The 14,839-nt window shown below is 32.6% G+C and overlaps 1 protein-coding gene and 1 long non-coding RNA gene across 2 annotated transcripts; one reads left to right on the forward strand and one right to left on the reverse strand.

Annotated features, from left to right (window-relative positions):
• Window positions 1-1,549: 1,549 nt before the first annotated feature.
• Window positions 1,550-2,440, reverse strand: LOC104120763 (uncharacterized). The gene has a single exon (XM_009632599.4). It carries the CDS (start codon window positions 2,179-2,181, stop codon window positions 1,669-1,671), a length of 513 nt encoding a protein of 170 aa, XP_009630894.1. The 5' UTR covers window positions 2,182-2,440; the 3' UTR covers window positions 1,550-1,668.
• A 2,979-nt stretch (window positions 2,441-5,419) lies between these two features.
• LOC138893376 (uncharacterized) lies at window positions 5,420-7,279 on the forward strand. The gene is made up of 2 exons (XR_011408756.1): window positions 5,420-5,858; window positions 6,923-7,279. It is a non-coding gene; the product is annotated as an uncharacterized lncRNA (long non-coding RNA).
• The last annotated feature ends 7,560 nt before the right edge of the window (window positions 7,280-14,839 follow it).

Consider the following 14,839-nt stretch of genomic DNA (forward strand, 5'->3'; position numbering starts at 1 on the left):
TAAGAACGAATATGCTAACATGGCAAAAGAATCAATGGAATTTGGTGGTTAGTTGTGATACCAGATCATTGCTCCCTTTGCGAGGGTCTCTCCGAACTTTTTCAACAACACGGATTCGATCTCATCATCCTCCAAATCGTTGCCTTTGATGACACATGTGTAGGAGGTGGCGTGTTCGTTAGGATCGGTCGTACCGTTATATTTGGGAATTTCGGGCATACGGAATTTTTTGGGGATTGGTTTTGGGGCCGCGCTCGAGGGAAAAGGCTTTTGTATGAATTTTTTCGAATCAAGCCCCTTTATCATTGGTGGAGCCCCGGGGATTTGATCGACCCTGGCATTGTACGTTTTCACCCTCTTGTCGTTGGCTTCGACTCGTTTTGTGAGTTCCTCGAGCAATTTAGTAATTCCAGGAGTAGTCCCCGATTCTTGCTCGTTAGATTTCACTATGGCGGGGTCTGTTCTGGGGGTGACTTCTCGAAGTGGATTGGAATCCGGCCTGCTTTGTGCACGAGTTTGGCTCTGTAGCTGAGCTATCGCTACTTGTTGGGCTTGCAGCATCTCGAAAATCATACGTAAGATGGCCCTGATTCCCCCCGCATTTTGGGTGTCTCGGGCTACGGATCGAGTACCACCCTGAATGCTTCTTTCTGGTTCGGAACGCTGGTTCGCCTCCAATGCTATTTGTGAAATGACATCCAATGATATTTCTGCTCGAATTTCGGGTACTTTGATTCAATCCTCGGGTGCCAAGTTGTTGGTTTCATCTTGAAGGTCGGCCTCGAGGTCGATAGGTAGAGCCATTGCTGATTTGAAGTTGTAAGGTGGAGTGTACTGTAGATTTATATTAAACAATCACTGTTACCCTTAGCCCCACAGTGGGCGCCAAACTGTTTACCCGAAAATTCGGATAATGTTAAATTTAGATATGGTTCTAAGGGTATGCAAATTCCTTTGATACAAAATGACAATACATGTATTTTTACTATAAAATGGGAATGATGGATGGGAAGACTGAAATGAATTAGAAAAACAAGCACAATGAAATCTTAATGTATCTTGGAGGACGTGCCTCTATTGCGGTCTATCCCCTTTTTATAGTAGAGGGTCACTGCTTTATCTATAACAACATAATAAAATAATACATATAGTGGAGGACCCATGATGGTTTGTCTCTTCCTTGATTCTCGCCAAGATTCTCTCCCTCGGTGTGATTGTAACGGCTTTTGTCTGCGACTTTGGCACTGGCTCGACCTCGATGTTAGATCGAACCCCCAGTCTTGGTTCGAGCTCGGTTCTGCCTTGGGTCATCGATATTCGGGGCCTGTGTCAATCAGTGTTGCCCCGTAATCCGATTCGGATACGGCTCGATAATGATATCGAGTTTTGCCGTTGATTGATCTTATAGCTCGAAGCTCGACGTCCCTACTTTGGGATTCGTCTGAGCTTGCCATGTGGATACCCTTCGATTGAAACGTCATTATCTCGATCGGTCTTTATAATTGAGAATCGGTTTTGACCGTACACAGTATCCTCATGGCAAGAGTAGTTTTTGAATCATCTCCTTAAATAGAAGACAGGAAAACAACTTTTATTTACTTTTGTGAAAAAGAAAACATAGATTCTGCCGATTCAACTAGCAAAAAAGAAAATGAAAATAGTGAGACTTTATCCAGCCAAGCTGACGTATACCGAAGTGGCAACACCAAGCGCGTAAGCACCAATTGCCGCCGCAACCAATTCTTTCCCGGGCTTCACCACCACACCCACACCAACAATTCCAATAGCACCTACCGGGACCCGCTTCAACAGCTCTTTCCCAGCCCCGGAAACGGCAGCGTCTACAAATACCTCCACCGCGAACTCCTTAAATTCAGTATTCCCAAGCACAATTTCGCTCTCTTTCTCCTCGCCGGACAGGCGCGTGGATACGACTTTAAAGGCTTTATCTACTTGTAATCGTGTCGGAGGCGATTTGACCCAGTTGGTTATGAGAGGGACGGAGGGATAGAGAGAAACGTGGAGGCGTTCGGCGGCGGAGAAGAGCTGGTAGGGTTTGACTCCGGGGAAGGCGTGCTGTGATAGGGAGAGACAATCGTCGTACACTGAGTCACATGCCGAGTTGAACTCGGACGAGTTTTGGAGTGAACGAGTTACTCGCTTAGAAGCTGAGAGTCCCATAACTGTAGTTAACTTTTTCACCTTTTTCCTGTGATTCTGTGTAATCTCCGTTTCAGAATTCAGATTGTGGTGGCATGGTACTATCACAGGTTTTGGACTAACCAATATTCGACCCGAAAATATACGGGTTAATCATCTTTTTCAGCCCACCCAATGTGTGTATTTGATCCATATTCAGCCTAAAGAGTATGGGCTCAAAGTGTTTTCTATTGTTAGAAGGCTACAAGAAATGTGTGGCCCATTACAAAAGAGTGGATTTCAATCTCTATCAAGTGGTAATTTACCTTTACCTATCTTATTTTTCTGGGGTTAAACATGGATTATACTATATAAAAACTCAAAAATTACAAATAATGTTGACTTATTCACTGAATTTGTTGACTAGAGTTGTCAATATGGGTCGGGCAGGGTTAGTCCAACCCAATTCACATGTGTTTTAGCAATTGACGGGCTGGGCTAGCCCACTATTTTGATGGCCTTATAATGGTTAGCCCACTCCATCCCTGAGTGAGTTACGGCCCCCACGCCCATCATTTTAAAAAAATATAATTTTATATTTTTCTTTAGGTACTAACCTAAAAGAAAGATAAATATTTAAAAGTTTAATTTTTTTGCAAAACTTAATAATTTTTTATACTGTTCTAATATATCGCAATAAATACTAAAAAGGTAAAAGACAAAACTATATTTTATTAACTAAAAGTGAAAAGTCAAAAATAAACTATTCAAAAGAAACCACCGTGATGTTTATGGGATATCCAACACATCATCTTCATCAAACATATTTGAATCTGCTTGTGACAAGGTTATATTAACATCTTCACTTTCATCTACATCTACAATTCATATGCAATATTAATTAGTTAAATTGTAAGAATAATTAAATTTTAAAAACTAATAATATTCAAATTCGCATAAAAACATATTACCAGTTTGGAAAAAGCCGTGCAACCAATTTCGAGTAGTAACTAGTGTTTGGACATTTTCATGATGGATGCAATTTCAGTCCTTGGTAAGAACACGTCCACCCGTGCTAAATGATGATTCCGATGTTACAATGTCATATACTTCTTAAATTATATATTTTTCAAATAAATATTTTTATTAGGCTCACGGGCCGCCCCAACCTCAGTAAAACCTCAAGGGCCATAAGCTTACTCGGGGTGTGCTTAAAAACCTCATTTTTAAATGGGCTCCAAAAATTATAACACAACTCTATTAAATTAAGGGTCGGACTGAACTAGCTCAACATGCCAAACTCATATTGACGGCTCTAATTGTTGTTTGTATACCTAAAGTTAGAAGAAGAAACACAAAGGACGAACTTTAGGCTGAAGATTGGGCTAATTGGCCGTTTGTCTACATCACAAGTTAGTGAAGATAAGCTTCTCGCCTAATTTTAATGGTACCTATTATTACTACTAGTACGGTAATAGGGATTATTCCCAATCTATAATTTGTTTGGAATATTCCTAACTAGCCGGGTTATAAACGTTGAGGAAAAAAACTTACTCCGTAATGATAAAAATATGCTTTATAAAAGATCATCCATCTCATATGGGAATTGTCTCCATTTTTTTAAGTTACTATTTGGACTAGAGCCACCAGCCATAATTAAGAATTAAAGATTGAAATCTAATTATTCAAAGCGATAATAATATTTTCTTTATTTGCCCTCAAAACTTTTGGCACCCCACAATTCTAAGCTAAAATATTATGTAATCCATACATATTTAAGAAAATTCTCTTTTTTCTTACTTTATTACGAGTTTTATTTTTTTGAACAGTTTTTCTCGTCTCAAATTCATATTTTTTGTATTTTGAGCTAATCTTTCTTTTCTTTCTTTGTTGCGTTCCCTTTTTTATTAATCTGCTTAGTACTTTTTTTCCCCATAACAATTAACAAGTCAATGAGTGGTCCGCTTAAATTCTAACATCATATATATTTTTTAATTTTAATTTTACAAATATTCTTTTTTATTCCTTGTAAATTTTAATATCATACGTAATTCAATTTGATGTCGTTGTCCCACTAAGCATTAGATGTTGATTCTCTCTTTTGGTAGGAATGTAAAGAGAAACTGCGAAAAAACATCTTACCCAAAAAGAAAAGAAAAAGTATTTAAAAATAAACCAAAAAAGAGCTCGTAATAAAGTAGGAAAGAAAGAGCTTGTTTGAATGTATATACGAATTACATAGAGCCTGTTTGGATGAGCTTAAAATTATAAACACTTTTAAATTTGTGGAAGTGTTTGGTAACCAAAAAAGGGTTTAAAAAAAGTTAAGATCTATTTAAAAAAAGCCAAAATTAATAAATTGGAAAACTCAATTTTTCGAAATTGGCTTAAAAGTCATATTGCTTTGACCAAGTATATTACATTCTTATCACTTATAATCTTTTTTAATCCCGAAATTATCCCTCAACAGAAAACTCCACAATATACTATCTTTTTCTTTTCTCCATTCTTGCTGCAGCAGCCTCTACTTTCTTCTTGTCTTCTTCCACAACTTTCCTCTCTTTTCATTTTCTTTCTTTCTTTACACTTTCATTCATTATGTTCCCCTCTTTTTCTTTTCCTTTCATTTATTTTTTTACGCACCCCTTATATTTTTCAGTAAAATACTTTTATATATTCGAACAACTTTTATCAATCTAAGTGGGGGGAAAATTAAAGGTAGATGAATTAGTTGCGATCTGTTTTTAAATTTTTTATTTTTGGGTGGTTGATTTATTAGTTTAAAGAAAGGGTCGGTTTATTGGAATGAGAAAGAGGAAACTTTTTACAAATAATTGGCTCAATAGCTCATCTGTCTTCCCATTTACCAACCCAGAAAAATAGCAAACACACAAGACAAAAATATAACAATCATCCGTTTGAAGCTAAGAACAGAAAATATAATATTATAGTAATCATCTTCTTTATAATGTTGATAACTTTAAGGATATTTCAGTCATTTTAACAAGAAAAAGTGCTTATGAGCACTTCTTTACCAAACACTTCATCAGCTTTTTTTCAGTTTCAACACTTTTATCCAAACACGTAACTGTTTTTTTATAAAACAAGTTGCAGCACTTAACTTAAAAATTAATTATTTTAAGCCAATCCAAACGGGCTCATAATCTTTTGCCTAGAATAGTGGGATTGCCAAAACTTTTTAGAGCAAATAATGAAAGTATTTGTTATTCTAACCATGATTAGGAGCTTGATTTGGGTAATTAATTTTTTATTTTTAATTCTTAACTATGATATGTGCCTCCCATCTAAGTAGAAACTTGAAAAAATGAATGAGAATGAAAAATGACATTGTCATCCAAATCTCACACCTTTTAAAAAATCTTTCACGAATACCCCGAAAACAAAGGAAAACCATCAATTTCCAGTCACAAATCCTTATAATCTTTCTTGCCAATAAACGTAAGAATTGCCATGACAAAAGAAACAAAATATTATCATGGCGAAAAGCAACACCATTACAAACTCTTATCCTCTTTTCATCCTTGTAATTCTGAACATTTTCCTTTCTTTACCTCTTTCAAATGCTACAAGAGATACCAATTTAATGGAGACAATGTTTCCCAAAATTGAGGTAACTTTAGCCAATGACAATACCGACCCAATTTATTATATGTGCAGAGATTTTGACACCTATAACATATTGGCAAGGCTTGAACCAGGTACAAATTATAAATTTAACATCACTCAAATTGCTTTCCCTATGAGATGGTGTTATTTATACATAAATCCACGTACCCATGGTTTTTTTTGGGCTTATAATGTAAGATCGAGATGCACAAAATGCTTTTGGAGTGTCACGAATTTCCCATATTTGTATAAAGCAGATCGTGTAAGGTGGGAACGTGAAAAGCTTTTTACCCCTTTTGGATTCAATATTAATGACTATTTGTTAAAGAACATTTGAAAATGTTGGATATATGGATTCCAAAGTTCAAGAAGAATCTCTTAAGATATATACGTAGACAATATCATGAATCATTTCATAAGTCTTCTATGTGAAAAGAAGATAGAGATAGATTGGGATGTTGGATATATGGATTCCAATTTATCATATTTGTTTTATTTTTAAATAGGCATTGATTATAATGTTCTTGTATTGTAAAATATCATTAGAATGAAATGATATTCCCGAATAGGGATGCAACAGGATGGGACGGGATACGACGGGACGGATTAAGTCTTCCCCTGCCAAAAAATTTCGCTGCCCTAACCTGCTCCATGTAACTCCCTGCCCTATTTAGACCTTGCCCTGCCCCGCCCGTTTAGCTCTTTGTTTTCAACGTTACTTTGGGTATTATACACGAATAGTGATTTGGTCTTACATTTAAATATTTTTATGTAATATTAGGAGAGGTGAATGTAATTTAATCAAACCTATCATAAAATTCTTGCAATTAACTTTTTAGTAGGGTGTGCAGCTTTGAATTTTAAACTATTTAGTACCTTTTGAGGATACATAAGTTCTTTTTGGTGTTTTTAAAATAAAACTTATATACTAATAAATAGTGATTTGGTGTTTGTATGTAATATTAGGATAGGTGAACGTAACTTAGAGCCCGTTTGTAATATTCATGACATATTTGAGCTCAAGATCCTCGTCAATATTAATAATATTGAGCGCTACATTATATTAACAATATCGTCAACGATCATTTTATATCGGTTCTATTATTACCCAATAAAGACATAACTTATTGAGATCTCTTTATCTTATTATCTTCAGGTACCTGAGCCTCTCCCATGATGTCTTATGAAGTGTTATGTCGTGCTACTCTTCTAGAGCACTTGCCTCCTTATTATGACCATCTTGAACATTTGGTCCTCTCCTTCTTCAAGGAGTTTTATCTTTGGAACCGATTAGTCTATTATGCTTCATGCATGCCATAGACTATATTCATTATGAAATTTATTTTATTTGGAGCATTAGCAGCTGAATATGATATTTAATTTTGGGTCAGCAAATACGCCTGGCAATATTTTGCAATTGAATTATCACTTGAACTTCAAGTTCACATTTTCTCGTACGAGGATCTAGATGTACTCATAATAATTCATTACATGCGTTATTTTTTCAGCTGCCCATTTTCTCCCCCTATTGTTGGGATCACCAACAAATATCACTAGCCTTATTTGGGGATCCATTTTTGTGCATTGTGGTGGAACAATTGAATCATATAGCACATTCATACTTTTAGATGGAAATTATTTGGTTTCTGACTCTGAACTGATTGTGATAGGGAGAACTTATCATAACTTGGCTAGATGCGTACAAGTGTTGTTGTATATTAAATAATACATCACATACCAAATTTTATTTTGGAAATTTTGTTCTCATAACCAATGGTTTAGATATAATTGGAGGCATACAATTTCTGCTAAACCAACTTGGATTTAAACCAGTATTATCAAGATAAATCATCATAATTTATATTCTGGAACTGTGCTCTAATAATTTGAGCAATCAATCTTGCAAAAGCCAAACTGCAAGTTGATAACAAATGTATATGTGACCATAGAATAGATGCATCTATTAAAATCATATAATAGTAAACGGTCCACATGGAAGGTGACTGGGCCCATATATTTATCACCTTTTATTCGTTCAATAAATCAAGGGATTCAATCCCAACTTTAACTGGTATATCACGAGAATAAGCAGCAGAAGAGAATTCTTGAAGAATCTTATATTTCTTCAATATATGCCAATGTAGTTCTCAATTAATTTTTCGCATCATAATTGAACCGAGATGGTCAACCGGTCATGCCAACTAATATTTATTTCAGTAAACCTCTAGTTTACTTGTGGCTTGTGATTGCATCATCATGCTTATACTTGTGTAGTACAAATAGAAGAAAAGTCAAGTAATATTTCATATTTACCCGATGTTATTATAGTAATATAAAGATATTCAATATTCTTTTCATTTATAGTCTCAATATGCCAACCACTTTGGTTAATATATTCGTAAATCAAAATATTTCTTTTGAGACTTACTACAAGATTAATGTCATGAACAATTTTATTCATTCGGGTAGTAATAAATTAGTTATTTCAGATATCTTAACTGTTTTTGTACTACAAGATCTTTTGTCACACCATCCATATAATGAATGTCTCCTTCACAAAGAGAATCATATCATAATAATTGTCATGGTCAAAATCATCATAAGCAAAATAATGTCTTGCTTCAATTGTGCTTTTAATAACTTTCATAAGGCTTGACAAAATATTTGGCGTATCACATGTATGCGACCAATGATATATTCATGTAACTACACAATAATATTCATTATCTTTCTTTGTCTCAAACCTCCCTTGGAGGTGAGTTGTAGTACTTATCCAACCATGCACAAGTACATTATTATGCATAATCTTTATCACATATATATTTTCACATTCACTTTCAGAAATGAGTATGCATTCTCAATGTTTATCACAAGTCACATTCTCTTCAAAGAATGGAGTATAATCATACAATGTGCTTTATTTATTTTTTATACCCATTTGATGGTAAACATTGTCTTGTTCTCCCTTTTTATAATTACCATAGTGATAACTATTATTATTTTGGCCTTTCGCATGCCCACATTCATTTTTCAACCACTTGTCTTTATTTAGACTTATCATGCAGTGCTATCACATTCACTTCAAGAATGGAGCAAATCAAGTGGGACAAGGTTCATGCTTTTTCATGAAAAAAAAAATATATATATATATATATATATATATATATATATATATATATATTAGTTATTATTATTATTATCAATATGGTGCATTAGGACTCAAACCCAATGTCTTACCCATATAAAGGTATGCTAGGTCATAATGCGTTGAAACTTGAATCCAACGTCTTTTCATCAACATAGTGTGTTGGGACTTGAACCCATCGTCTTACCCTAAATCTTTGGGATAATAGGGCAAAATTCACTAGGACTCGCACTCGAGCCTTTAAAATATTATTACTTCATAATTATAAGCATAAGTAAATTAACTTTCAAGAAGACATATATAACTATTTCAATTTTGAAACAGTTCCTCTGCAACAAAAATGCTAGTTAGGATATATGCCATTTTGTTTTAAATGATACAATCACTTTTATATTTTAATAAATTAATTAGGGGAAAGGTGCAGATAACCTATAACCACTTATATTTCAAAGACTATAAGAACTTCACCAAAAAAATCCAATACGGAGGAATGAGCCTTATGTTTCCAGCAAAAATATTTAAGGCTTAATGCATAACTGTGACTATTATAAATTATAACTATAATGAGTTTATATTGATTGTATATTCCAATGCCAAATTTGCAAGGTACTGTAAAATCGCCTACATATTTGATAATTTTGCTTTCAATGAAATACATCATGTGATGGTAGAAATATTATTACTAAATTACCTTAATAATTATCTATCATAGTATGTAAAAGGCCAGAACATATATATACGTTGGAATATTATATTTGTCCTATAAGAGATGTAGCAAATAAAGACATACCTTTCCAGTTCTTTATTTCAGTGGATACAATTGAAAAAATATATATTTTAACTAAATACTGCACATAAAGTTAATGCAAAGATATGAAAGTATGAATGGGTTTAGATGAATGTAAAACTTATCTTTGTATTATCATCCAAGACATTTTTCATTGTACTTGATCTCATTGTCTGCTTATAATTTACATAGTCTTGACGTAGAAGATCATGAAATGAGCAATTCGTGCTGATAACGTGTTATAAAATAAAAATAATTTAGTAAAACATGAACAAGACATGTTGTTATGAAATAAAAGCAATTTAGTAAAACATGAACAAGAAATAGAGATAGAGAGAAGGAAGAGATTTTCTTCTTCAATTGTGTGTATTTTCTTATTTATTACAAGGCCTTTATATAGGCATGAAAAGTGAAGAAAAATATGTCATTGAATATGTCATTAAGCATTTGAGAAGATCATGGGGGAAGAGTAGACATCCACCATAATTTAATTTTTCTTATAACAATTTGGTGTTTGTATGTAATATTAGGATAGGTGAACGTAACTTAGAGCCCGTTTGGACATAAGAAAAATCTCAGTTTTTTTCGAAATCAGTGTTTGGCCATAAAATTTCAAATTTTCACTTGAAAATGAATTTTGGAATTTTTCGAAAATTTAAAAAACTACAAAAAACTATTTTTCAAATTTTTCACTCAGATCACTCACAAAACTTCAAAAACAACCCAAAATTATAGTCATGTCCAAACACGACTCTAGTTTTCAAATATTATTTTTACTTAATTTTTTTTTTTACTTTTTTATGTAATTTTACAATTCTTATGTCCAAACGCCCACTTAATCAAACCTATAAATGAAATTGTTGCAATATCTTTTTAGTAGGGTGTGCAGCTTTGAATTTTAAACTATTAAGTACCTTTTGAGGACACATATAAGTTCTGTTTGTTGCTTTTAAAATAAAATAGAGAAAGAAGTGTATAGAAATGAGTAAAAGTCTGTTTCATTTAACGTTTGTGATTATTGTACATTTAAAAGATATTATAATAAAAGACAAGCATTTAATTCAAATAAAATAAATATTTGACGAGGTTATTTTTTGCTTTAGATTAAAAAATCGAAAACCACACAGCATATTTTACAAAGCTATCACCATTTTTTTGCATGAGCTTGTTATTTCTTTTGAGATATACGCAGTTACATACACATTTGACAAAAGTGAGTTGCTCTAGTGGTAAGCAGTTCTTGGAGGGAGGGAGCCGGTGGTCTATTGGAAATAGCCTATCTACCCCAGGGTAGGGGTAAAGTTTGCGTACACACTATCCTCCCCAGACACCACTAGTGGAATTATACTGAGTTGTTGTTGTTGTAGTTACATACACAGAATAATACATATTCAAGTACATATTTAGCAATTTATAAAGGGATCTTTACGCAAATAGCCGATCATATTCACTATTTATTTTTTCTAATCATATACATAGATTATACACATATAATACATATATTATGCATATATTATATATCAATCGGCTATTTTTAGTGTAAGCGATTGAGTGAGAGACTATTTGGGTTAATTCTTCATTTATAAAACAAAAGAAAAAATGAAAGTTACAGTAAGCAAGAAATGAACTGGGCCTCAAGCTACCAAATGGCCCACTATTTGGACTAAGGGCTGATATGCCATATGCCCTGCCCTATTAATTTTTCTTAAAATTTAAAGTTTGCCCTACCTTGCCCGCTCCCGCCTATTTACTTGTTCTCCTGTCCCGCCCCGTTAAGTGTTTCACCTGCCGACCCCTGCCTTGTCCTGTCCCGCCCCAATTGCCATCCCTAAATTCCTGAACTTCGTTTAATGTAGAAAGCTTATCATCATGTTTATACATGTTTCTGTTCATTTGTTCTTCTTCTCTAATTTCTCTCTAACTTTGTAACATGTAACTAAATTATGTAAATTTAGAGTTATTGGATTGCATCTCTAATCTTCCTTTCAATTTTACTTGAGATATATACTATTTACTAATACATAGTCACAAAAAAAAAAACATATGGAATTTACGACTATTGTGAACCTAAACACTTGATTATTGGAGGAAAGGAAAGCTTATGTATTTGTTAAAATTTACTTTTCCTTTTTAAAGGATTGATCTGTGAAGTAATTTGATGTTCCAATGATGAAATTTGATTGTAACAAAGTCTAATTTGAGCAGTTAACCTTCATGTCGCCGAACATTACCTTTTGCCACTAGTCATTCTTCTTCACAATTCACTAGCTCCACTTTAGCAGAAAAAATAATACAAAAATATGATACTTTCTTGGTCTTTAACTTTTAACCTCCACTTGTCCCATGAGCTAGGGTTGGGTATCCGTTTCGATTGTAAATATTACCGGTTCGAGGTATCGGTTACTAATTTATAAATGCGCTAAATCGATAACCGAACCGATAAGATATCGACTATCGGTATCGATTAGTTGGTTATCGATAGTTATCGATTCGGTTATCGATAGTTATCTGTTTGGTTATCGATTTACCTGATAAGAATAAAAAATATATAAATATCTCATAATTTTATTATAAAAACTATAATCATACTGTTAAGAGAAATGAAATAAATTTTTATTCTTGAGAAAAGAGGGATTAAATTTCAACTTTAGAAAATAATTTTTTTTGCATGTGAAAATCCCAATGAATGATTTTAAATTTCAAATAAGTTAGTCGGAATAATTAATAATACATTCAACAAACTAATCTTACTAACTACAGAAAAATGGTAAAAAACTAATTTTGTAAATGCGAAAAAATCAGTGCAAAAAGAAAAATAAAAATCTGAAAAATGAATTCTTTAAATCGTTAAAACTAAAATATATGAACTGAATAATAAAGACGAGAAATTCATAAATTTAAAGAAATCAAGCCTTAAGGTGGCTTTATATACTTAGGGATATAATGATAATTTTAATAAAGTTTATCGAGTTATCGGTTGAATCGTTAATAAAATTGGACAAATCGAGATTCGAACCGATAAATCCAATAGTCAAATAGCATTAAACCGTTAGCGAATCATTAATCCAATAACCCGATATCGATAATCCAATAGTATTTTTTCGATTCGAACTATCAATTTTACCCGATATATGCTCAGCCTTACCATGAGCAGAATTTTTAGGTCAAGAGTTAAAATTGTTGCCCATAAGGCAAGCGAGGAACAACACTATTAAATATAATATTTTGCCCATGAAACAAGCGGGGACAAAAAATTAAGACCAAAAAGTATCATGCAAAATTTTGACACTCTACCCTCTTTATCTTAAATTTATACCCAAAGTTAAACAGGCAAAAAACATAAGTAGGCACTATTCTAGAAAATTTAACATAAGCATAGCAGTAAATAGTAATCCATAATTAACAAAAATGGCGTTCCCAGTTAAAAGCGGCAACAACTTAATGTCATTCTCGGCTGTTACAAATCTATTTATGGCAATTAATATTAACAATACTATAATAAATTCCTAAATCAGTGGAGGGAATAAGGTATAATAACTCTAATCTTTTCTTTCCTATTTTTAACTCAAAATATTATCTTTCAAATATGTTTTACAAATAAAATACAATTAAGAAAAGATAATTGTATCCTAAAAAAATTAATGTATAATCTCGTACATTGAATTGATAATTTGATATGATACATGTATCTTATTTTTAATTCTATCTTGTATATTAATATATATGATATCCGCTATATATCGACATATTTTGCATTTAACAATTGTATATTAAAGAAAATTTTATCTCCTATAGCAAAGCTTTACACCTTATTTATTATAAATACCCTTTTAAAATATTATTTTCTATAACTACCTTTTAGTTTTTATAGCAAAATATGTATTTATGGTCACTTCCTACCGTTAAGCCATTAAATACGTCGTGTAATATTTTTTTCTCTAACTTCTCTCTCCACGATCTCTCTCTCCGGTCTCCACTATCTCTCTTTCACAAGGCCAGTCTCTTTCCCATTTTATATTCACGATTCTCCACTGATTAATCTCCATTGTCTCTCTCAATTTTCAATATTTTTTTGCTCCAAAAATTTGTGGTAAGTGTTAAAGTTGTTAGATTTTCGTTGGCACTGTGCTTCTTCTGTTTCTCTTTATTAATTTTTTATAAATAATCACCATTGTTATGCTTTCACCAAAAAACTCGAAATTTCATCTCCAATGACTGATTCAATAACTCAGAAGAGGATTACCCGAGGTATACCCACCAAAGCACTCAATTTCGAAGGGCCATCTTTCGATTTGCAAATCACTCGAGCGGAACATGTATTTGCAGGTTCAACAATAAATACATACAGCATAATACAGTTGGGTTGAGAATACAGATGAAAACGCTTAGTTGGAATACATAACTAAAACTAGAACAACTAGTGTATTTTAAAAAGTTGTTGAATAAAATAAAATACATCTAAATACAACATTCAAAAGTCACTGTAATAAGTATAATTGAGTTTGTTGAATTATATTAGGAGTCTATCGCGTTACTTGATCCACGTACCATTTTTAAACAGTTGGAGAGACATTTTTTTCGCAGATTTTTGTTACTGTATTCACGAATACAGCTCGCGAATATATATGAATACAATCTATGTTAGCTAGACTTCCCTGTTTTTCGCCGAGTTTTGCTAATGTATTCATAAATACAGTAACTTGAATATATCGAATACACTCTATAACAAGTGAAAAGATAGTTATAGGAAGTAATTAAATAAATGATAGCTATAGACAATTAATAGCTACTAAACAATAGTGGTTTATGAAAATTCTCTTAAAATTATATATCATCCGGTATGTTTTAAAAAAAGAAGACATGTAAGGTATATATACATTATAAACTATTTATGCATGGTATAATAAAAATATCTTGAGTATATATATGTTATTTATGTAGTATAAACTTGTATGTTCTAAGTTATATATATATATATCATGAAAAAAATATTTTTACACTTTATAAATATGTATAACGATATTGTATAATCTCATCAAAATAATAACATACCTTGAAATATATGAGGTATATTTGAATTGGTAAATAAATTAAAAATTTAAAGTTGGTAAGAGATATTTCCGAAGTGGTGGTCAGCGAGG

Source organism: Nicotiana tomentosiformis, chromosome 6 (assembly GCF_000390325.3).
Source record: "Nicotiana tomentosiformis chromosome 6, ASM39032v3, whole genome shotgun sequence".
Lineage (NCBI taxonomy): Eukaryota > Viridiplantae > Streptophyta > Magnoliopsida > Solanales > Solanaceae > Nicotiana > Nicotiana tomentosiformis.

Coding starts and splice junctions, on each gene's coding strand:
- LOC104120763 (XM_009632599.4), bottom strand. CDS start 2,181: ATGGGACTCTCAGCTTCTAAGCGAGTAACTCGTTCACTCCAAAACTCG.